The sequence below is a fragment of the Agelaius tricolor genome, unplaced genomic scaffold (assembly GCF_023055355.1).
Source record: "Agelaius tricolor isolate 1412-34295 unplaced genomic scaffold, bAgeTri1.0.p SCAF_1, whole genome shotgun sequence".
Classification (NCBI taxonomy): domain Eukaryota; kingdom Metazoa; phylum Chordata; class Aves; order Passeriformes; family Icteridae; genus Agelaius; species Agelaius tricolor.
The window spans coordinates 69375385-69400753 of NW_027269261.1; the positions used below are offsets into that span (position 1 = coordinate 69375385).

The following is a 25369-nucleotide window of genomic DNA, read 5'->3' on the forward strand; positions in this document are numbered from 1 at the left end:
GATGTCATTCAGTTGTATTGAATAGTGCCTGCTGCATCAAGGTTGGAAAATACTTTAAAAATCATTCAGTCTAACCAAGAAGCAGCTATTCATCCCACTGAAACTTCCTTTGTTTTTTTGCTGTAAAAATAACAGATATCTTATGTTACTTTGTCCGGTCCCTTTCTGCCCAACAAAATCATTGTTAGGCTATTGAGCAAATCACCAGATCATGACTTGTGGTTTTTATAGTGCCTGCTCAAAAGTTAGGTGATACTGGCTCCTCTGAGCTAGCTCCTACCTGTGCTTTGTCTTTAAAGCCACATTTTTTTTCCTTCTGTCTAGTGATCTTTACTCTGAGCCTGATTGGAAGTGATTGTGTCAGAAGTCAATTCTGACTTTTTTATCATACCTGAGCCAGTTAGATTTTTCAGCTGGAAAGAGATACAGCATAAGATAAGTTTTTCTTGTGTGTCTTCTACAAAGAAGGCTATCTAGAAAGAGGTATTTAAAGAGAACTGTTAGATACAGTTGCTTTTATCTGTTTCAGTTTAGACAGCTCTCACTCAACTACAAATTGTAACTCCCAATAAGGGGTGATCATTTAGGGACCCGAAGTTCCCTCTGATTACTCAAAGTTACACTGCATTATGTGTGACACAATATTATCTGTAAACATTCCAGTTAACCTACTGGCAAATTCTCTTCCATAGGCATGGCTATAATTCACTGCACATCTGTCTCGTGTTGCTAAGTTTCAGTTTATGCTTGATACTTCCTGATGCCATCAGTAAAACCTGATGAGACCTCAGTTTTGTTCTTTATTTGTAAAGACCGCGGAAAAAAAATTGCAGTGAAAATATCCTTTCTAAATATTTTTGCCATTGAATGTTATTAAAAACCCTTAGAGATTGCCTGTTTTGAATATTGTCTCCTAGTCCGATGCTGCTTTCATAGAAACCATTTGTGACTGCGTCTTTTTTAAACTCAACATAATTTGAATGCAACCCTGTTTATACTTTGTTCATGGAAAATATTTTTGTGAATTATATGAAGCTCATTTTTTCTTCTCCCCCTACCTCTCTAGATATGACCCAGACATTTTGCTAGGCTATGAAGTCCAGATGCATTCCTGGGGTTATCTCTTACAGAGGGCTGCGGCACTGAATGTTGATTTATGCCAGATGATTTCTCGTGTGCCAGGTAAGTTAGTTGTTTAGGGCTTCAGTTCAGTTCCAATAGAACCAAATTGAAATCTATGAACAAATTTAAAAAATAAATGCAGAGTATTTCTCCAGAAACACTTTTTTTTGTTCTTGTTCCTGTGTTGTTAATAGTATAATCACACACACACACACACCTGGTGTTTTCTGAATTTCCAAATTTGTGCATATTCCACTTCTCTGTGTGTCCTGTATTCATGAACCTGGACTTACATTCTATATTGTGGGTTAAATTTCAGTTCTTGGAGGTGCTTCTGCTACCAAACCTTCTTTTGCTTTCCTTGGCTCCAGCCATTCAGAGTATCTACCATAATCATCATTTGTGATTTCTCTGGCTGTAATACAAGAACATAAAACTTCTTCTGAGCAGCAATTGTCCTGGACAGCTTTGTAATAAAATCCTCACTTTCAATGACCATTCTTGTACTTTGGGCAAATTTTATTGGGTCCAAGTGCTGATGCTTTCCTCCAGCATTCAGAAAAAAGTCTGTTTAGACTGGCAAGAAAACTTGGATGAGAATGGTAAGCCTAGTGCCTATACTTAGGCAATCAATAGGAGCCATCATTCTGAAGAAAGGAGTTAGTGAACAGCTAAGTAAATGTGCTGTCACACCTGAGAAGAGTCAGGATAATTTTTGAGACACTTTGTCATTTTAGAAAGTATGTTGTAGCTCTTTGCAGTCATCAGGATGATGTGGATGAGGGAGACTTCAAAAATCAAAACAGTTGAAAAAGCTGGTTTTGCCAGCTGTACAGAAAAAAGCATCTGTACAGAAATTAAATTGCTATGAAATAAGAAGTCCATTACTGTGATTGTCTATTAAAAACTTAAGCCTGTCGCTTTCTAATGGTTGCAAAAGCAAATGTTAGGAATTATGGAGCAAGGAAAATACAAAACAATGAATGTAAATGTAAAAAATGTCAAAATCTGTAGTGTGCTTGTATCCCAGTGCTGATGTTGTAGCCTCCTCATAACCTTCCTCCCATCAAAGTGGATAGAAGGGAACTGGTAAAGATGAGAAGGGTTATCCAAATGTGTCTAGTAATTTAGTAATTTTGGATTCCAGAAGAGACAAAACAGTGTAGGAAAGGTAAAAGCCTGTGAAATATTCAGGGATGTAAAGGGAAATAGAGATTGGGTTTTCATGGTCATTTCCAATGCAAGAACTGGAAATCAAGTGAAGTAGCAAGTGGCAGCTACAGAATAGAAGTTAAATTTTAATCTCAGCATTGCTGAGTTCTTTAAGCACAAATGCTTATAGTGTACATTGCTTTAAAAGGAGATAAATTCTTGCAAGAAGAATCCATTTGAAGCTATGATGTATGTGAAAATAATGTCTGGCCCAGGAAGCTGCAAATGATGGGAAGCTGGAAGAGTTGTGGGGAGAGTATCAGTAGTTGCTTTCCCCATCTTGAAGCACCTGCCTTTGAGTACATGACAGAACATAGTACTGGGCTACTTTAATCTTTGAGCATACCAGCACAGAAATCATCTTTTATGTAGTTGTCCTGTGTGCCAGGCCAGGAGAATATGTTGTTTTAGCAGTACTGTATTCACACAGTCCTTCCTTGAGGCTTGAATATTTGTAGTCTTGATGTTTTCAGTACTTGTGACATGTTTGGAAAAGAACTGAGTTAGAGTCCTCCCAGAGACAAGAAAATACAAGAAAAAAAATTGCATTTTCAGTTAAAAGTTGCTGGCAATTGACCTTTGGTGAATTTTTAAATACTTCATATATGAAAACAGGATCATGTGATAGTTTAAATATGAACAGGCTGTCAGTGCCCCTAAGTTTCTTTCTTCAGGACAAAGCTCTCAAATTTATTCTTCAGGAATAATAGTGGATTGCATGAACCTCGTTACTCAGTTTCCCTGATGGCTCAAATTGAGATGATGCACTAGTTGCAAAATAATGCCTCTGGGTACAGTCTTCAGAGGTACTGAAGGATGTTCAGAAAAAATGTTGACCCATTACATCTAAAGATGTGCAATATCTGTAGTAAGAGGTTAACAGTAAGAACAGTAAGTGTTGTAGTCAAAGGTTTCTTAAAGCCTCCAAAGATCACAAAGATTTATTGCTCCACTGGAGAAGTATGGCTGAATAATCTCTTCAGTTTGGGACATGTGTCTCTGCTGTTGTTCTCAAAGGCTGAGTCACAGTTCATGTCTTGCAGGACAGCTCTGTCTGCACTGTATTTGATACAAAACCAAACAATCAGCAAAGCTGTTAATAGTACCCATCTTCCTGACATAAGCTCTTCCTCAAGTTACTGATTTTAGGGTACACATGAATGGGTCCTCAAAGAAGAAAGGGAACTGTATGGTTCCTAATGGTAGTGTTCCCATGTATGTCACAGTCAGGTTTCCTTCTCTACACTATGAAGTCCCACACAACATGGGTTCAGTTCTAGTGAAGAAAATCAGGATTGTAGCCCTTAACATTTTTGAACATGAAGTTCAAGTGGGCATGCAGAGCATAGGCATGATCTGCACAGCACTGGTGTTTGCAGTGCAGGTGTTCCTGTGCCAGCTGGTAGATGCATACACAGAAGTGGAATACAGAACACTTAAAAATGCTCCTAAGAACTGCTGTTATTTTAAGGTTAGTGTTTGGTTTGTTTTGACAGAATTGCAGCAGAAAGATGAGAAAATGTTTACACTGATGAGCTCTTCCCAGAAATGTCATGCCATAAATGTCTTGCATGCATGACCATATACGTGCAAGTTGTTGTGTTCTCCGTTGCTTCTTGGCCTCCTTGTCCATGATTTTGACCCTATCTGTCTTCGTCTTGCTTTCCCCTGCGCTTCACATTTCCCTCCCTTCTTCATATGCTGTATTTTCAGAACAGGAAGTGCTCCTTCAAGAAATATGCTTCTCTTTCCTCCTGTTGAAATAGAGATGGAAGGGACTTTTCCTTTCCTGTGATTTCAACTTAACAAAAAGAAAGCTGGACTTCTCTCTGGTTTTGCTTTATTGACTGAGTCTGGTGCTACCTCTGCCCTTTACAAGTGAACTATTCATAAGTCATAGGACACATCACAAGAGAAGTGCATGCCATGCCTGTGCATGGTGGCATTTTTTGTGTGGCCTTCTGTTTCCTCCTTTGCATCACAGCTCAAAGTTAGGGAGTGGGTAAGAGAGGATGAGAGGAGACTTCTTTTTATTTCATCTCATGCACTCGAAAAATAGGAGGAATGTCCTGTTCTGCTTCTTACCAGCATAGTTCCCAAAGAGGCTTACATGGTTCTGGTGACACATTTCCCACACCAGTTGTAAAGTAGTGCAGGTTTTTTGTTATATAGTGGTGCTCATCACAGGCAGAGTTCATCAGACAGGTCTCTCTTGTGGTCACAGTATACTTTGCTGCCTGTTTTTTACCAGCAAGACATGAAGCAGACTTAATATAGGAAATCCCCTCAACAAGTCAAAAGAGAACTGGGATGACACTGATGAAAGTAGAACTCAGCAATAGTTTCTACTTCCAGTAAAAAAAAAAAAAAAAGAAAAAAAAAGGAGGGGAAGAAATGCAAGTTCCTCACTCTCACAGGAGATCCAGCATGTGGAAATGAAGAAAAGCAGAAGAAAAAATGTTGCTACTTGGTGGGGCATTTTTTCCATCCAAACATGGAAAGATAAATTTCTGGTTTTCCTACTTAAAAATCTGAAATAATAAGGAGGTTAAAAAGATAGTCTGCATTTTGATTAAGTGTACAAAAGGTCTGCTAAATTTTGTCAAGGATCTGTGATTTACTAATAAAGTCAGTAAATGACGAATAGGTTTTCTTAACCATATTTTAATTTATATGGGGACACATTTGAAGATCAACATAAAAAATTAGTCTGTGTTATGTTGTTTCATAACTGTTCTGCAGCATTTCAGACAATTTTTACTTCTGTCATTGAGGGTAAATGTGCTTCATGACTGTCTGAGGATCTAATTGTTCAGTTCTGATCATTATTGCAAAGCAGCATGTATCCACACTTCTACACTCTGTGTCCAAAATGTTCTGCTCTTTATTATCAGGGTACTGTACAGACTGTGCTGTACCCGATAAATGAGTGCTGGCAGAATACAAAGCAGCCAGCAGTTAAAAAATGGGTATGGATTTAGAATTGTGGGTAAATTGCCTTGAAATTATTTCTCTCCTAATCTAATAAGAAATAAGGCTGAGGATCAGTGTGTTTTCATAATGGATTTTAGTCTGTATGGTACATTTTAAAAAACATCTTTGTAAGTTCTGGAAAAAACACCAGAACTGTAGACTTAAAATGGCTGGGAAAAAAGATAGTTTAAAGAAATGTATACCAAAAAAGACTGTGTTCTCTTGTGCTGCAGTATTCCAAAGCATGACAAAAATCAAGGGTGGCAAAAGAGGATATATTTCTCTACTTTAGACACTGCTGTCTCACAGAAAGATTGAGTGCTGCTTCTGCATCTGCATTGGTTCTTTCCTATTTCCTTCTCCCTGTGCTATCCAGAATTCATGTCTACTTACTCCCAGTGCTGTGGGTTTGCTTATACTGTATGAAAGAGACTGAATTTTCTCTCCCATGACCTGGTTCAATCTGTGTAAGATTATTGCAAGTAAAGCCTTGAGTTATAAGCTCCTTGGAGCAGAAATCACTTTTTTGTTAATTATATTTTTTTATGTTGTGCACTACTGCATGTGCAGCTCTCAAGTAACATTCAGCATTGCATAACCAATATATTCACTATGGAGAATATATTGCCTTGAACACTATTTCAATGAAACTGAAGTAAGAGTTCTCTGCAAAGGGCAAGAGCAGAAAATCGTGGGGGAGTTTCATTTAGAGATTGTGTGGATGACTGGTAAATGAATAATTTTGTGGAAACAGCAGTAATCTTTATGAATTCTTATTTTTCTAGAGAGCACAAATTGGAAGAGGGATGGTTTGTTCTGGTCTTGATTGTCTTATAACATATTTAAATATAGTCTCCTTTAATGTCTTTAGATGAAAATAAAGAGAACAGATTTGCCACCGAGCTGGATGAATATGGAGCGGATACAATGAGTGAAATAAATATTGTTGGGCGAATTGTCTTGAATATATGGAGAATGATGAGACATGAGGTAAATTTTTTAAAAGGTTAATGTTTTGATTTACTGAGTTTTCTAATTATTGCAGACTTAGTTGAAAGTTTCATGTAACTTTTGTAACTTCTACAAATTTTTTCTTTAGACACCTTTTCAAATAGAGCAGTTTGCCAGTTTGTGAGAATAGGTTGTGTGTATCTCTAAACTGTAAAGAACTGAAGCCTTTATTTTTCAGTAATGTTTCTTAATGATGCTCCTTTTCACTGATTTGTAGGTTTTGAGAACAACTTACTTTTTTTAGGAATTTGTCTAGTATGGTGCTTTTAATTCAATAAGTACTTGAACATATTTTAAACGGACAGATTATTTTTTGTTGTTGTTCCATTTATAACTTTACATTTAATACTCAAATAGCCCAGTCTTTACAAATCTTCTTCTGACCAAGTTCAGACCTGATCTTTATGAACTACTTGATTCTGCATATTCTTTTCAGTTGATAAGGGATGCTCTTTCCTGACTTGTAAATAGTTAGGGATTTCTAAGAATAAAGACTAACATTTTTAACAAAATATTAAGAAAAAGTTAATAAATCTAGTTCTTGCAGTTTTTGAGAAGTTGAGATTTTTCGATTATGAGAGCCATCATGCATCTGACATGTCCACTGTGTTTTCCTAGGTGAATCTAACGAATTACACTTTTGAAAATGTGGGGTTTCATGTTCTTCATCATCGTTTTCCTTTATTTACGTTCCGAGTTCTGTCTGATTGGTTTGACAATAAGGCAGATGTCTACAGGTAATGAGCTATTAATCCATTTTGTTTGCTGTTTTTAAGGCCGGATTCTTAACATTGGATAGATGTAAGATAAAGCCACAATAGGAAGAAATAATCAATTTAGCTTAGGCACTAGAGCAGTGTATATGCAGCAACATGAGCTTATTTACTTGGATGTTCTGTTGTACAGTTATATCCTCAATATTACAATAAAATATTTTCAGTTACATTTTCAACATACCTGAATAGATGTACTGTTTTGAAGTTCTGTGATGTCTTTATATGCTATTCATCAGAAGGGCTTTTAATGAACTGCCAGGCTTCTCTTTTACCTCAAGTGCATGTCAAGCAAGCTAGGCTTAAAAGTATTACAAAACAAAATGTTAAGACAGTAGCTATAGCTGCTTAAAAATACCTTCATGTGACATGTATCACATTCAGCTTCACTCTTTTTGAAGCAATTTGGTATTGTGTGATATGAACAATTCATGAAACTGTATACTGATCTGCACATTGTTTGTCACATACATAAAATTTCTGTAAAGGTTTGTGTAGCTAAGTGGAAACATGATTTATACTGAAATTATGAATTTATGTTCAGCTGTGGTAGGCATTCTTAATACAGAAGGATGTTTCCACAAAGGTCCAGTCAGTCAAAAAACATGTAAAGAGATGAGGGGGTAGTTGTGTCTCCTTTGGTAATTCTTTGGGGCAGTGAGGAAAATAGGATATATTAAGTCATTGCAAGATGCCTTAACAGTAGCTTGCTGTAACACAATGTGTGTACGTCTTTAGAATACCTAGGTGTATATTTATATATGCCACACTTTTGAAAGAGTTGTATGAAAATGTTCTAGAGGAAAATTTTATTTGCTGGTTTGTTACAAGTTACCATAAAAATACATTTGTCTTAGTAGAAAGAGCAGCAGTCTTCTGATTGTTTATAACGAGGTGTTCACTCTGACAGATGGAAAATGGTTGATCATTATGTTAGCCGGGTTCGTGGGAATCTCCTCTTGTTAGACAAACTGGACTTGATTGACAGAACAAGTGAAATGGCAAGAGTTTTTGGCATTCAGTTCTTACATGTATTAACAAGAGGCTCCCAGGTAAGACTTCATTCTCCTTATACTTCACAAAACCAAAATGGTTTTTACAAAATGTTCTGGTTCTTCGGTATCTTCTCAGTCCGTGTGTCTATCTTCATAGGGTCCCAGAAGGCTGTTAACATGAATTAACATGAAATTGAAACATAAAGAGCACCATGCAATCTATTGTTGTGGCTTTTGAATTGCCTAGTCTCAGAGGTTAAAAATAGGTGTTAAAAATAGAGTTCCCCAAATATAATCACACCAGTGAATATTTTCTACTGCCTTCAGGAGCACTAAGCTTTCCCTTTGAGCTGGTATTGTTCACACTTACATGAGACTGAAAATGAGTGCTTTCTAAAACATTAAGAAATATAATTAACCGTGTTTTAGAAAGACAAGATTAGTTTCCTTTAGGGCAGACAAAGCAGCATTGAATATGCTCTAAGTGACATTTCTGGTTCAGCAGACCTCTGGGTGAGATTTTACAATAAGACAAGAGGGGCTCTGGCTTTCTTAACTACGTGTCATGCAAAATGTTTGTGGTTCTATTATTTTGATACCAGCATCAGAGGGAAAAGAGAGCAGAACAGAGCAAGATGTGCACTTTGTTTGGGAGCCCAGCAGTCTCCAGTAATACTTCCTTGCCCAGATTGTGAGTGACTGGGCTAACTGAACTGCTTTCATGGCAACATGTGAGACCTGAGCAGCACCCAAAATGAGAGTCAGATACTCTGTCATGTGTTACAGCTCTTCTGTTGTCATAAGCCAGCCAGATATGGGCGCGTCTGAAGCTGCAGTTTCCTTAACAATTCAATGCTATTAAGAAACTTTAGCCACCTTTTTTTCTTAGACTGCAGATGCCTGTGTCATCTCTTGCCCCAGAGCAGGTTCTTGTTGGTCTTTCTGGTAATGACCCTGTATTTGGGGGAAAAGGGGAGCAGGCTGGCAGGCACCATCAGCAGAACCAAGGCAGTGTTCAGTAGGTATTTGCCAGTTTAGCTCCCTGATCTGGTTTACCCTACTATCAGAAAATACCACTGTTGGAGCAAGGGAAGAGAAATGCACAGTTAGGGATAGGGAATGTGGGACTGGCATACTGCCAGCATAGATATGCTTAAACTGTCATGATTGCAGCCCACAAAGACTGTTCTGCCTGTCATTTTCTCAGATGTCTGTGAGTGGGAGTGAGCAACAGAAGCATGCTGCATTTTCTATCCTGACTGTTCTTTTCTCTTCCCTTCTGTGCACGTATGTTCTGTTTCCATTGAAACTTTCTAGATCAAAAAAATGGCACTTGCAACAATTCCCAGTCACCGCAAATAATTTTTTTTCACACAGAAGAGTCACTACCCTTATGAAAATACTCCCCCTTAGCTGAAAAACATGTTAAAATGGGATAATAAGAACAGATTTCAGATATTTTATTTTTCTGTGTTTGAATCTCTCATTGACTTTTACAATAAGTTTTTGAAATTATTTTTGTTTATTGTATTAATCCATCTCAAACATTTCTTAGTAGACTAAAAATCTAACAAGAAGTGGTCACAGCCATTACAGATAACTAGTCAGATGTTTGGAGAACTTGCTGGTTTTTGCACAGGAGTCAGCAAGGCTCATTGAGAGAGCTTTAAACTTGATTTGGAGGGCGAAAGGAGTAAGATCAGGCTCACTAGAGATAAACCTGGGAGCATCACACCGGTGGCTGAGAAACTGTCCTAGCAAAGTCCTTTAGTCTGCTGTCTCAGTGGAGGTAAGGGCTGGAGTTCCACATGGGAGCAAAGACAAAAGGATTATTGATGTGTTAGGAACCACAGATGCACCTGAGAATGGTCGTGTAGGGATTAGGGCTTCTCCCCCCAAAAAAGGTGGTAGGATCAATAGCCCAGCTGAGGTGCATCTGCACCAGTGCACTCAGCATGGGCAACAAACAAGAGGCCAGTCCTGGTTTGTATCTTACTGATGATCTGGACAATGGGATCAAGTGCTCCGTTAGTCGGTTTGCAGACTACTCCAAGTTGGGAGGGAGTGTTGCTCTGCTGGAGGGTAATAAGGCTCTAGAAAGGGATCTGGACAGGCTGGGTCAATGTGCTGAGGCCAATTGCGTGAGGGTTCTGCCCTTGGCTCCCAACAACCCCATGCAGGGCTACAGGAAGAATGGCTGGAAAGCTGTCCAGAGGAAAAGGACCTGGGGTGCTGGTCAGCAGCAGCTGAACATGGGGCAGTGTGTGCCCAGGTGGCCAAGAAGGCCAATAGCATCCTGACCTCTGTCAGAAACAATGGGGCCAGTGCCACCACGCTGTCCCTCTGTACTCAGCACTGGTGAGGCCACACCTCTAATCCTGTGTTCAGTTCTGAGCTCCTCACTACAAGAAGGACACTGAGGGGCTGGAGTGAGTCCAGAGAAGGACAATGAAGCTGGTGAAGGGTCTGGAGAACAAGTCCTGTGAGGTGCAGCTGAGGGAGCTGGGGTTGTTTACCCTGGAGGAAAGGAGGCTCAGAGATGACCTTATTGCTTTCTATGACTCCCTGAAAGGAGGCTGTAGTGAGGTGGGGGTCAGTCTCCCAAATAAGAAACAATAGGACAAGAGAAATTGCCTCAATTTGTTCTCTGGCTGGTTTAGATTGGGTATTTAAAAAATTTCTTCTCCAAGAGGATAGTCAGACATCAGAACAGGCTGTCCAAGGTCACCATCCCTGGAGTTAAGAGATGTGTAAATGTGGTGCTTGGCAGTGTTGGGTTAACAGTTGGATTTGGTTGATCTTAGAGGTCTTTTCCAACCTAAATTCTACAATGCTATGAAAACTAGAGAGAAAAACCCAAAATCTACCTCTTGCCAGAACCAGTCCCTGACCTCCTTGTCATACATCCAAGTTCATCACTGGACACAAATTAATGTGCAATTAGTGCAAGGTGGCAGTAGCAGTTCATGTTGCTCCCTAACAACACATCAAACCCCAACCTCTGTTTAAGGTGCAGCATCTTGTTAAGGCTGTTGGATTTATAATTTCAAGGATAAAGAAATTATATCTAACCCATTCAGTACAATGATTGAATACATAGTGTGTCAGGCAGATGGTCTTTAATAGTGATTTTTTTCAAAGCACAGGATTTTACAATTATTGTTCTTTGAATTTCAGGATTTTTCAGTCCCTTGCCACCCATGTATGTAGTTTTCTCACCATGTATTATGTTTTCAGCTATTTTGGTTTTTATTCTGAATGGACACAGTGCATACCTGCCCATTTGTACTTGTAAAGCCTTTACTAAAGCATTGAGTAATACACAAATAAATAGGGCTGAGGTTTTTTTCTCTTGTTGCCAGCTACACATATAACATTTTGTGGTATCTTGAACAGGGTTTGTTGTTTTATGCTTCCTGTTCTGCTTGTGGTAGGGGGAAAGCATGATACCCAATGGATTTACTGCATATTAGACTTTGTTTTCTTCAGTGATCTGCAGGTCTGACAGTAGTACAGTTTAGCAAATGCTCATTCACTGACAGTAGTATGGCCATCCACATACATTGCTGAAGCCTGTTGATTATTTTTTCCATATATAAAAAGCACTCAATTTTCAATGATTAGGGCTAAGTGAAGAGGAAACATGTGGAAAAGTTCTACTCTATGTAATACAGAGTACAGAACCATAGAACGGTTAGGGTTGGAAGGCACCTAAAGATGATCTAGTGATATAAAATACAATTAAAATGTACCTTAAGAGCATGGCTGTTTATTTTGGAAAAGTAGTTATTTGTACTTTAAATTCAGGAAATGCCAGTGTGTGTTTGCACTAGTTAATGCAGGTTTGTTCTGCCCTTTTGATGCCAATGGTTCTACCCAAACTGATTTGCAGTACCGTGTGGAGTCGGTGATGCTGCGCATTGCAAAGCCCATGAACTACATTGCTGTGACTCCCAGTGTCCAGCAGCGAGCTCAGATGAAAGCCCCACAGTGTGTTCCCTTGATCATGGAGCCCGAATCCCGCTTCTACAGCAACGCTGTTCTTGTCCTGGATTTCCAGTCCTTGTATCCTTCCATTGTCATAGCATACAACTACTGCTACTCTACCTGCCTGGGACATGTTGAGAACTTAGGAAAGTAAGTTGTTACTCTTTTCTCACGATCTTTGATTCTGTAGATACTTGAGTGTCTTTTCTTAAGTACTGAGAACCCCTGGTTGCCATTGGAAACAATGGGCACGTATGAATAGCACCATTTTCTGTTATACAGTACAGATGATAAAAATCTACCATGTGGGTGTGTGCACATGTTATACACATACATATACAAATCTATATTAAATATAGAATTAGACTCTGTTCTCTTAAAAACCCCTGGAAACAACTCTGTGCATGTATGTATATACACCTCTTTGATTATTGTGGTGGTGGTGCTGGTTTTTAATATTGCTTCACAACAAGCCAAAATTACTGTAAATCCACGATCTGTCTTCAACACTAGACTGGGGTTATTGCTTAATGAATTAGGATTGTTTGTGTATCACTTGTAGTTCACTCTGGTTCTAATTACTAAAAATTAAAAGGTACAATTGAATTATTCTTTGTAGCATCTTATCTTTTATTGAGCTTAACAGTTACTCCATTAATTGGAGAGAGATCTCACTGCTCATTATAATTACCTCTATAAAACAGTATTTGGAAGAATGGAAAGATGCATGCAATAATTGCTAGGTGTCACCATCAGGTTTCCAAGTTCTTGATTTGAAATTCTGAATTCGTAGGAAGAAACTGCAGTGTAGTACTTGGTAAACATGGATGGTTTCCATAGGGGATTAGTACATACCTCCACTAACTCAGTATTTGGTAATTATTCATAACACAGAGCAGTATTTATAAATTATTCATGTGTTGGATTTAGCTGTTTATTACTACTTTGTTCCTAGAACCTTCTGTATGTAGCTAAGAAATTTGAAATTATGTTGTGTTTGTTTATACTTGAGTTTATTCTGTCCTTGCTGGCATTATTAGCATTTTAATGTGAGCTGATGTTTTCACTTGATTAGTCTGTAAATGAATGAATTGTCTTCGTGTTTAAATTTTCTCTTTATTAGGTATGATGCATTCAAATTTGGCTGTACATCTCTGAGAGTACCTCCTGACTTACTCTACCAGATTAGACATGATATCACAGTGTCACCCAGTGGAGTAGCTTTTGTCAAGGTAATGATATTAGTGCCCTGTGACAGCATTTTCACTGCCTGTTGGCTCACTTAAGATCAAATTGATATTGTAGTTTATATTTTGCTGCATTAAGAGCTGACATAAAGGGGAGGTTCATTCTCTCATTTCACAATGTTTTTGCTATTTGTCAGTGCTGAACTTCTGGCATCTCAGGAAGTAAAATGTCTTTATGCTTTCCTTTGTACTGAAGGCTTATTTCATCTATAATTAAACTGTATTTTACTTGTGCAGTTTGGGGATCAAACAGTAATTATCTGTGTGTAACAATTCATTTTTCTCCTGCCTGTATAGCAGAATGCTTTCTTAGAAAAAGAGTAATGATTTGGGAAATGAGGGTCCCTGACTTGCTTTCCATTGTTCTCATTTTGTAATGTGTCCTGCTGGCTGATGTGTAATGAATATGGCCTAGAGCTGTTAAAAATATTTAGGCAATCACCAGCATACCTGTATTTAATGTAAAACAAAAACTTTAAGTAAAGAATATTTGCAGAATTTTTAAAAGATAGTGTTCCTTCATCATTTAATACTTTGAGAATTAACAGCTAAATATTGTAGTCCCATTTTAGTTAATAAGGTTATCTAAACATTGTATCAGCAGGGCTGATGAATACAAAGAACAAAAAGCTATTTGTTCTGTCCTTAAGAGCTTTGCCTGTATTCTAGGCTCCTTGTAATGTTTGTGAGAAAAGCCAAACTGTTGGTGGCTGGGGCATCTTGCTAGTTAATTTGTCTTCCTATCAGTGGTTAACTAACAGTTCTGGGGTTTGATTTTACTCTTAACTGTTTCTGTTGGGCTTTCTAAATACCATGTTTTTCTTTGTTCCCTTTATGGCAGCCTTCAGTAAGAAAGGGTGTGCTGCCAAGGATGCTAGAAGAAATCTTGAAGACCAGGATAATGGTGAAACAGTCAATGAAGGCTTATAAGCATGACAAGGCTGTGACTCGAATGCTTGAAGCTCGTCAGTTGGGTCTTAAATATATAGCTAATTTTACTTTTGGCTATACTGCTGCTAATTTTTCTGGAAGAATGCCATGCACTGAGGTAAGGGTTGTGGGTAAAGATGTATAAAAATGTTGGAAAGACACTAGTCAGATAACATAATACTATTATTTGAAACAAACTTAAGTACCTTCAGAAAAGCTGCTTTTATTAGTAGTACTGAAAATCAGCAACATAGGATTTGTTTGTGATCTTCCAGAAAAATATAAAGGTTGTCTTCTTCCTGTAAAGAAGCATTTGGAGTTGGCATTTCTGTAGAACTGTTTCCAAAGGTAGATTGGATTACAGTTCTAGTAGTGGAAATAAAACAAAACATAGGGGCTTTTTCTTCATTTTCATAGGAATCAGCAGAATCCAAAAACTAGAGAAAACAATCCTGAGCAGTCTTGTCTTGATCCATAGATTTTTAATATATATTATAAACTTCAAAAGAAGTTTAAAACAAATTCTTCTTAATTTTAATACTTAATTTTTGATAATTTTTCTTTTAATTCTTGTTATCTTGGGGTAAGTTAAGCGACCTTTTTATTTATTATATGCATTTAAACCATGAAATAAAATATATCATCTCAATGCAGTGATTTTCATAACAAAATCAAGCATGGTTAGACTTAGCTACCAAGAGTTAGTATTTGGTTTAGCAGTAGAATAAAGATTTTCAATCTAACTTTGCAGATTGGAGACAGCATTGTCCACAAAGCCAGAGAAACATTGGAGCGTGCCATTAAACTGGTGAATGATACAAAAAAATGGGGTGCTCACGTTGTATATGGTGATACAGACAGGTAATTCATTATCTGCTTCTAAAAATGTTTTATAATTATAATAGTTCTTCACTGATAGGTTTTTGCTTTTGTCTCAGCAAGGCAAATTTATGATGCTGAAGTGGGTGTGTGGATCTTTGGATGTTGCTTACTGCCTTGCAGAATATGCAAAGTGAATAATACTGAGTTTGCTTGGGTTTCTTTAAGTACTTTAAAGGTTTCCTTTCTTTTGAAAATTATGTGGAACAGAAAGAGGGGAGGAAATATTTTTCAGTTATGAATTAATATAAATCTAATTTACCAAATTATTATTATTTTTGTGCCTGTTTCTGATGCCATTTTTATTTTTGAAAATAGAGTATATATAACAGTAGGCATTTCACCTTGAGGCAGGCACTGTTTTAAGCTTCAGAAGTGGATACAATTCAAAAGCAGCCACCAGAGTATACAGAGATATTATTAGGCTGCCTGACATACATTTTCTCAGTCAGTCTTTCATCTAAATAATAACCATGCTCTAGGCATATCCATCTCTGTTCCACACTTGGATAATTTTTCAGCCATTGGGAAACAAAGCTTGTCTGGCTGTCCTTTCTTAATAACTTAGGAATCCAGTGACTGATTTCAGCCAGATCTGATAAAAGACTTGACATTTCAAAGATACTGAATTCATAGTGGTTTCATTTAAAAAAAATGTTGGAGAAAGGAAGTAAAAACCTGCTGCTTCCTGTAGTGGGGAAAAAATGATGTACCAGAGCTCTTTACAATACTTCCCTGGGAACTCCAGTTTTGCAGTGTGTGGGAGCAGTCCATTCCCTGCCTCATCAGATAGTCACAGCATTCATTAGCACCTTTGCTGAACACTGAAGTTTCTCAGATTTTTAGCTTTTCTAGCTGAAGAAGGGGAATACAACTCATAATAACATCCCTGCCTTGCTACCAGGAAAATATAGCATATGGTTTTCAGGAACTATGTTGAATAGGTTTACATTCACTTCCTGTGTCTGATTTCTTCTAGCATGTTTGTACTCCTGAAAGGAGCCACAAAGGAGCAGTCTTTTAAGATTGGTCAAGAAATTGCTGAAGCTGTAACAGCAACAAATCCCAAGCCTGTTAAACTGAAGTTTGAAAAGGTAAAAGGAAAATATTTTGCTTGAAATGTGTTGGGTGTTATCAAACCAACAACAATAAAGCTGTTAAACTGAAGTTTGAAAAGGTAAAAGGAAAATATTTTGCTTGAAATGTGTTGGGTGTTATCAAACCAACAACAATAAAGCAAAAACCAAATTAAAAAAAGCCCCCAAAGAAGTTGAAGAGAAAAGATTTTTCTGAACCCTAATGTACATATGGATAAACAAGTCATGTGCTGTTTCTGTAGATATATTGCAAGCTCCTTAATGCCTCAGGGACCTTTTCAGAGGATCGCTACAGTGTGAACAATAAAGAGAAATATTCCTAATTTCACATCAGTGGCTTGTTGTGCTGGCAGCATTAGGCAGTTTGAATTCCTGTCTCATCAGTTTTTGGAAATATCTCCCTGAGTTTGGTATTGTATACCTACAATTGAATCAATGTGTGAAACTTAGCAGAGGAAATGTTCACCATCCCCAGTTCCAGTGCATTAGTTACGAGCCTGATGTTTATTTTTCAGCCTGCCTTAGCACACTCACTTCAGCATATGTCCACATGATATATACACCTGTAAAATGAAAAGTCACTAAAATCTATTCATTAGTCTTCTGGAAGAAATATTAACCACAACAAATCTTTTATAGAAGAATAAGGCAATATGTTAATGATTTTGCTGCAAGTTTGTCACTGTAAAGTCATTAGCAAGGTGTTCAGGTCAGTTAGCATTAGTTCAGGTGGTCTGGATATTTTCAAAGTACATACCTGACTCAACAAAGTCAATCAAAATTTGTAAGCCTGAGGCAACCTAAACTCACTGCTCCCTCTTCCATGAGAGTCAGGAAGATGTGGTGTTATTCTAGTAAAACTACAAAGAAGAAATTGTTCTCCATTCTTTCATTTCAAAGTATTCAAGGAATGCTTACCACAGTCAAGAATCAAATAAGAGGTTGGAGAAAACAAGCAAAAGAGACCGTGGCCCTAAAAATCCATTCCTGAGAAAACTATTCTCCAAGCACAGGCATTTAAAAAGCATATTTGCTCCAAATGGAGATACAGGCAGATTTTTGGTATCTCCTTAAGTCTGAAAACAGAAAGTTCTAAGCCACTACTTGTGCTGGGAACATTTTCTTCTCTGATGTTAAAAATGAAATTGTCTTTATAAGAAAGAAAGATAATAGAGTTACATTAGAAATGGTGACAGGTGCAATCCAGAAAAGTAAGGGTAGTTGCAGCAATGGATACTGTGTGTCACTTTCCATCTGTGCTTCAGCTAAATGAAATATAAAGTGATTTAAGAATGGAACACCACAGAATCCCAACTTCCTCAGCCATCCTTAAGAGTCCTTTGATCTATTTTATCAGTTGTAATGATTTAACAAATAAAAGCAAACAAACAAACCCCAACAAAGAAAACAACAAAGCACAGTATTCCTTAGGAAACCCTCTATGTTCCAAACACATTGCAGACTGGGCTGTCTTCTTTCTAAACATTCCAGGTCTACTTGCCATGTGTCCTGCAAACTAAGAAGAGGTATGTGGGTTACATGTATGAAACACTGGACCAGAAGGACCCAGTATTTGATGCAAAAGGCATAGAGACAGTCCGAAGGGACTCCTGTCCTGCTGTTTCCAAGGTAAACTATTCATAGATTTCTTCCTGAATGAAAGTACAATCTTCTGTTATTTCATTTTTTATTTGTCCTTTCTCACAGTTTCTAGTCCTTTGAGTTGTCTTAATCTGTTTTTCTTGTGTGAGCTATTTGAAAGATAAATTGAAGATCTTTTACAGCATTACAAGGATTTTTATTTTACAGCTTATATTTCATCCCAGAAAAAGCCCTTGGCCCATGTAAGCCTTCTCAAAAACCATTCTTGATCCAGTTCACTTCAGCTGGAAGTATTACTGCCAGATGAGTGGGACACACTGATCTATCTTCCAAATAGCTCACTTACATAATCCTAGTTCAGCTAAGAATTCCCTTAAAATACCTTTTTTTTTGCCCTGTTTATTTTAAGCTGTGTATTGAGAGGTTGAAAAGAAATTAGGAAATCTTGTCCTTAGCCAAATTAAAAGAAATTTATACCAGTAAAAAAGGTAATGACATAGAAGGGTAAAGTCATGGCAAAATACTTTAGATGGCAGGGTAAAAACATCTTCTCTCATACTTTGGAAACTTCTGTAATTGTTGAAAAAATCTTTGTGCTGGAGTATGGAATGATGTCATGAAAGATGTGGCAAACTGAGGAAAAAGTTGTCCAGTAATGTGTTTATGAATGTCTTTGACTGGAAGACATTGCAACCTATCAATATCCTAGTTCACCACTGATACTTTTTCTAAACAATGTATTTGTATTTCATATAATTTACTGAATTAATTGCAACTAATTCTTTTTTATTCAAACATACATGTTTTTTTCACCTTTCTCTTTTGGTTGTAAAGATACTTGAGTGTTCTATCAAGCTGCTATTTGAAACACGGGACATAAGTCAGATCAAGCAGTATGTTCAGAATCAATGCATGAAGTTACTGGAAGGAAAAGCCAGCATGCAGGACTTCATCTTTGCAAAAGAATACAGAGGGAGCTCAGCATACAAACCTGGAGCCTGTGTACCTGCTCTGGAAATCACCAGGTAATGAGAAGTGCTAATCACAGATATTTCTTATCTTGACCTTTTCCTGACAGGTTATGGGTAGGAGCTCATAGGTTTTTTTGTCTTGATCTTTGTACTGACACATTAGATAGCAGATTGTGGATATTTTTTTCTCTTAACCTTTGTACTGTCAAGTTACAGGTAGCAGTCAGATGTCTTCTTCAAATACTGTTGAAGCAGTTGTCCCTAAATTTCTTCTGTGTGTGAAAAGAGATGGTCCTGGATAGAGTCACACGTGCAAGAGCAAAGTCTTGTCAGGACACTGTGATAGTGTGTTCACTTCTGTTACTTACAGCCTGGGTTTTCTACAAGGGCTGGACTCTCCTAGATTATGCATCACTCCCAGTTATTAGATATGTTACAGATTGTGACAGTGATGTCTCTTAATGCTGTAAAATACATTACCAGGCATAGTTTTTCATTTTTAATCGAGTACCTTATCTAAAGTTAATATTTCATCCTGTTGATATCCTTGATCAGTAATAGAAAAGTAGATAATGTAAGCTGAAACATTTTGCCACCTTGCTTAATAAAAAAGGTCTTCCAGTTAAGATATGCTTCTGTAATAAAACGTCGAAGTCCAAAACTGATATCTACTTCAAATTGAGTTGTCCTTTGCTTTCTGAGTGAAGGATAATTCAGTTTGAAGCAGGTATCATTCTACTGAGCAAGCAGTCTCAGAAAGCAAAGGACCAGAATTTGACCAGAAAGCAAATTGTACTTGAGCTCTTTTTAGTACCCTGTCTGTTCCTTACTAAAATATTTCTTTAAGGAAGTGATAGCTAGAAAACAGTCTGCATGCAAATCCAAGTGACCTGAAACAGACCACGTCTTTAGGATTTTTGCCCCAGGTTCTACAATTTAGGTCCAATCACAAAACAAATTAAAAATGAAACATTTTGGTCCTGTGCTTCACAATAGGCACTGACTCCAGCCATCTGGAGAGCAACTAATCTAGTCAAATGGGGAGGCTTACAGGCAAATGAAGTAACTATGAATGTGCCTCTGGATGCATTCTCAAGGCTGTTTTTTGGCAGGAGAATGCTTGCCTACGACCGTCGCTCGGAGCCGCGCGTGGGGGAGCGCGTGCCCTATGTCATCGTGTACGGCATGCCCGGCCTGCCCCTGATCCAGCTCGTCCGCCGGCCCCTGGAGCTGCTGCAGGACCCCAGCCTGAGGCTCAATGCCACCTACTACATCACCAAGCAGATCCTGCCCCCCCTGGCCAGGGTCTTCTCGCTCATTGGCATAGACGTCTTCAGCTGGTACCACGAGCTGCCCCGGGTGAGTGTTTTCTAGCAGGAGTTAGCAAGTGCAGTGCATCTGGCTGCAGTGTTGGGCCTTGCTGTGACTTGCAGTGGAATGAGGTTGATAGGAGGCAACAGCAAAGGTTATTTTGTGAAGCGGTGTTTGATATTCAAATATGCAGTCCTGATTCTTAGATCTTCTGTATGTGAGGTTTTTTTTCACATAGTAAATAAGTTTTTTCAACCCTTCTCTGCTGGGCTGATCACAGTCATCCTCTGTTTCCTGATCCCTTCTATAGTATTTTGCCATAACTCTGTATTTTTAGCAGTATGTGTATGTGCATCTGTTTGGCCATACCACTTTTTAAATCTCTCTATATTAGATGTTGGATCTTCTGTTTTTCAAAAATGTTCTGACATCTCTTGTCTGTATAGAAAGGGTGGCATGCCCCAGCAGCAGGAACACTTGAAAAATTTCATCACCAGAAATTTAAAGCCAATAATACCCAAACATGACTTCCCTAAAAGTTAAAGAAGTAATTGAGATGGATGCAGGAAAAGAAGCATTAGATAGCTGGATTTTAGTTTGTGATCCCCCTGACAAAAAGGGATGGTGAAAGACAGTGTATGTGTGTAGTTTGATTACTCTGCTCAGAACAGACTTCAGCAGCATAGTAATACATCATGTTCCCACTGCAATACAGCAGTATAGCTGTATTTCCCAATACAGCCTTGATTGACTTCATTTCTTCTTCTTTTCTTTACCTTTCCAATGGCACCATGGTAGTCACCTTAAGTATCTCCAACAAGCTGTTCTAAAAAGATAAAAAGAGCCCTGGCTTTCTGCAAGGCCAAGGAGCAGCAAGGAAGTCACAGGGAGCAGAGCAGCAGGAGAGTGAAGAATAGCACAAAGCAAAAGTCATGCAGCAGCAGGAGTAAGTGCAGAGAACAAACTTCCCAGGGAGATGGGCCAGTGATGGAGCCTTGTCCAAGGAAATCAGCATGAGCTACAAAGCACCATGGCAGAGCTGTGCTCAGGACTGCCTGGCACAGACACTCCAGGGCAGGCAGCATCCAGAAAGCAGCCACTGGAGCTGCAGCCAGGGCACATTTAGATGTGGATCAGACCAGCACCTAAAAAAGGATCAGCTGCAGGAGGCAGTTTGAGGTGAGATCAGGAGTTAAGGATGTGTGACCAAGGATGTTTCTGGTTACAGATTCCCTGTGAAATAGGTGTTGGGGAGGGCTCTGTTCAGTGTATCACTTCAGGGCAGTGCTGTACTCTTCAGAGTGCTGTGATCCATGTTCATAATTTGTGTATAGAACCCAGGCCCTGCAGGCCATCTTGCACTTCTTTCTTACTCCTTTGGAAAAAAAACAACTGTGTAATCTAGGAATAAGGCAAGCTGCTCTCTTGGAAGTTCATTACGTCTTAATTATTTTTCTTGACAGATTCAGAAGGCTGCCTCAGCTGCCCACACTGAGCTAGAGGGACGCAAGGGCACCATCTCCCAGTACTTCACGACCTTACACTGTCCTGTGTGTGATGAACTGACCCAGTATGGGATCTGTAATAAATGCAGAAGCCAGCCCCAGCATGTGGCAGTGATTCTCAACCAAGAAATCCGAGAGTTGGAGCGTAAACAAGAGCAGCTGGTCCAGGTATGATTAAAGCATTGTCAGATGTCTGTCAGCAAAAGACAGGGTTGAAATTTCAAAGCAGTGTGTTACTGTGAATACTCCAACAGAAATGGTCCAGGTGTTAAATGTGCTGCAGATTGTTTGCTTTACCCATAGCTGTTGAAGGCAGCACAGCAGCTGTTACTCTCCTAGGCTTTGTGGAAAGCTAAGGCAAAGGAGGGGATCAGAAGAGGCTTTTCTCACTTTCTTCTGATTTTTAAGAGTACCTTATATGGTTTGTAGGTCCCTTTTTATAATGACAGAGAGCTGTGAGAGTGTAAAAGATTCACTCTTTTTTGCATTAAAATAACAGATGATGTTCTAGAAACAAAAATGTTTGGGTCAGAAAATTTATTTATTTATATGTAAAACATGGATGTGGTTTAGCTTGGGGATTTTCTTGATACCTTTCCTCTCAATAGGAATTTTCCAAGCTGCTTTTTCCCCTTGAGCTAGAAGTCAATTAAGAGGGTAGCTGACTGTGCTCATGAATATATTACAGCAAAGTACAATGCCTCCCCTTGTGGAAACATATGTATACCTTCACCTAATTTTCATACTGTCATATTTTGTAATTAATAAATATTTTAGTGAAAATTTATTTTTAGCAGTAGCATGTGAACCATTTTAAAGACTTGTCTGAATGTCAGGGATATAAATGTTCCCAAATCTAAGCATTGATTTGATAGGTTCTCATGGGGTTGTAATTCACTTCATAAATATTTCATTACTAAGGTGTGGACTTCTTGTTGTATTTTGTAATATTTGCTCTTATCTGCACTGTGAATGGCAGAAATGAGGAATTGCATGTTTTGCTGAGGTACTTTGAACTCTTTGCATTGCTCTTGCTCTGAAATAAAGCAGAACTTGGCAGGCTGGTCCAGACCCACAGAAGGGTCAGTGAGTTTGATTAGAACATTCTCTTGTCCCTGCAACACACAACAGCTCAGCAAGGCCTGGGATCCTGTCCCAGTCAGTGTTTGATGTCTCTGTAAGAGCATCTGTCTTATTTTAATGTGAAGGCTCATATATCCTTCACAGCTTAAATCTTTAGCCCTTTGAGATTATAAACATGCTGGAGCCAGCAGAAAACTGATATAACACTGAGCTGTACATTATTTTAAACTGCACTCAAAAATTATGTGCTCTATGTTAAAACCATAGACTTCTCCTCTCAACACAAATTGAACTTAGGACTTGTCTCAAGTACCATAGTTTGATCCCTTGTGTTTAAACCAGCCACAGCCTCTTTCAGAAGAACTGGGATAGATGCAGTTCTGAGGTTACAAAGCTGGAACCAGCTGTTTAAATCCTGTTCCTTCTGGTCACAGGATTGGTATCCTCTGAGATGCCACCTGTGGGACATGGCCAGGAGGGGCTGCCCCTCTCCAGCCATTGTCAGTCTGCAAGGATTTGGTGCTGAAGCAGGCCTGGCATCACCAGGGAAGGTGGAAAGAAGGAAAAGAACAAATTTAAAAGCAAAGGGATACAATTTAGGTTTATTGATTTAGCTATGCAAGTGATAGGATAAACTGTGTAACATTTTAATGTTACAAAACACAGGTGTGGTTGGAAGCAAATTTCTAAGGTTTTAGAAAAACTGTTGGAGGTGGCAAATGCTGCAAAAGTTAAAAATAAGAGCAAAGCAGGGGCCTTTAGTTTCTTAAAGGTGTCTACCTTTGGAAAAACTGCCTGCTGCTATTTTAATCCATCAGGTATCTCACATTAAAGTACTTTGAAGCAGCATTAACAAGTAATTCCTTGATCAAGAAGAGCAGTGCAACTTCTATGGCCTGTGTATTTCAGTGTTGGGATTGATTGACTCTGACTAGGTAAACTCTAATTAAAGCTTATCCTGAAATTAGTAATTTATTTATTTAAAGTCCCTTTTCTCTGCAGAGAGTAACTGCAGGACAAGAGTTCTTTCATACAGAGTAAGTTTATCACAAATAGAACACGCTGCCCTGCTTAAACCCAGTCAACTTATTTACCTTGTTTTTAAAAGTGCCACCACATGCACAAGTAGGACTTAATTAGCAGGATTGAAACCCAAGCTGTAGAGTTGTGCTGTTGCTGTCTGCCCAGTTCAGTGGATGATGCTGCCAGCCCCCCACCAGCAGCCAGATGAGCTGTCTGGCAGCAGCCTGGGAGGCTGAGGCAGAGAAGGGAGCTGCTGTGGGTCCCTCCATGCTGGGGAGAAGGGCTGTGCCTGTTCTGCTGATACAAGCTTGTGGAGTTTGTAGTCCCTAGTGGTTTGTGCCTCGCTTGTGGTGTTTAAAATAGTTTTTGCTTTTTCTTATGTGATACAGATATGCAAGAACTGCACAGGCTGCTTCGACCGGCACATCCCGTGTGTCTCCCTCAACTGCCCTGTGCTTTTCAAGCTCTCCAGAGTGAGCAGAGAACTGTCAAAGGCACCCTATCTCCGCCAGCTGCTTGACCAGTTTTAAATGATCTGTGTTACAGGATTCCAGGTGCTATTTTTTTTTTCCTTCAGTGTTTACCACACTAAGACTATTGTGCATGGTGCTTTTTCAATTCTCACCTAGTCCAGGATTTCCATTTTAACTGTTGGGTTTATTGTCTGAAGAATAATGAACGCTTACCATAACTAAATTGAAAAAAAAAAAAACTACCCAACCCATTTGTTGATCTATGAATAGCTCACTTTTTAAGATGTAAAAATTTCTTCTTCCTTTCATGTTTCTAACATACTGTTTTATAATGCTGATGTTGAAATAGCTCTGTGTAACATCTTGTAAATCCATTTCAAAGTAGAAGTCAAGTTTACTTCCTGGAGGAAGGAGCACTGAAAACCTCTTGAAATGATAAAACCATTCGTGTGTGTTCTTGAACTGTCAGTATCAAGACGTGTTACTTATATATTCTCCATTCACTTTATAATTTTGTCTGCGAAATATTTTGTAAATACACTTTTTTACTTTTCAAACAACTGAGTAAAATAATGTGCAATGACTTTTATACAGATAATTTTAAAGTTGGTTGGTATATCTCCTCCTAAGTTTTGCTTGATTCCAAGTAGATTGTTATTTTGATCAGACTGTGCAAGCAGTAGTACCATGTGTAGCATTTTGAAACATTATTTTCTAAAAATTGCTGTCTTGCTTTAGCTATTAATGGGGCATTGTGAGGAACTGTGCAAAGACATTTTTGTTACAAACCTGTGGGACTGTTGCAATACTTTAAATATAAAATTTTATTCCATTTTTGCTTGTTTTGTATAGACATTTCTATTGCTTCTAAATATGCTTAAAATATTTTCTTTCCTTACGTACTGTACAGTTAAATCTTATTTGCCACCATCTTGACAAAATGTGTATTTAGAATATTTGTATAACTGTATAAAATGGAAAAGGAATTACGTGGTCAGTGCATTGTTTTCTAAACTGGAAATCATTTTGTTTTAGAAGTTAATAATGGAAACCATATTAAAGTTGAATAAAATGATATGGTAAAAAATGATTTGGGTTTTTTTAATATTTACCCTCAATTTGTTTCTGTCTCTGGCACACACAATAATGTAAAACAAAACTGCTCAAATCAAAGT

General features: G+C 38.3%; 1 protein-coding gene across 1 annotated transcript in view; it reads left to right on the plus strand.

The window, feature by feature from the left end:
- REV3L (REV3 like, DNA directed polymerase zeta catalytic subunit) overlaps positions 1-25284 on the plus strand; it is a 114719-nt gene extending 89435 nt beyond the window's left edge. Inside the window, exons 19-32 of the mRNA XM_071438423.1 lie at positions 1067-1182; positions 6179-6297; positions 6937-7055; positions 8002-8143; positions 11979-12223; positions 13197-13305; positions 14162-14368; positions 15002-15111; positions 16109-16223; positions 17718-17855; positions 18663-18853; positions 19912-20158; positions 21574-21783; positions 24111-25284. Of these exons, the coding sequence (XP_071294524.1) occupies positions 1067-1182; positions 6179-6297; positions 6937-7055; positions 8002-8143; positions 11979-12223; positions 13197-13305; positions 14162-14368; positions 15002-15111; positions 16109-16223; positions 17718-17855; positions 18663-18853; positions 19912-20158; positions 21574-21783; positions 24111-24251 (2209 nt within the window). The 3' untranslated portion in view covers positions 24252-25284. The remainder of the gene's footprint in view (positions 1-1066; positions 1183-6178; positions 6298-6936; positions 7056-8001; positions 8144-11978; positions 12224-13196; positions 13306-14161; positions 14369-15001; positions 15112-16108; positions 16224-17717; positions 17856-18662; positions 18854-19911; positions 20159-21573; positions 21784-24110) is intronic.
- The last annotated feature ends 85 nt before the right edge of the window (positions 25285-25369 follow it).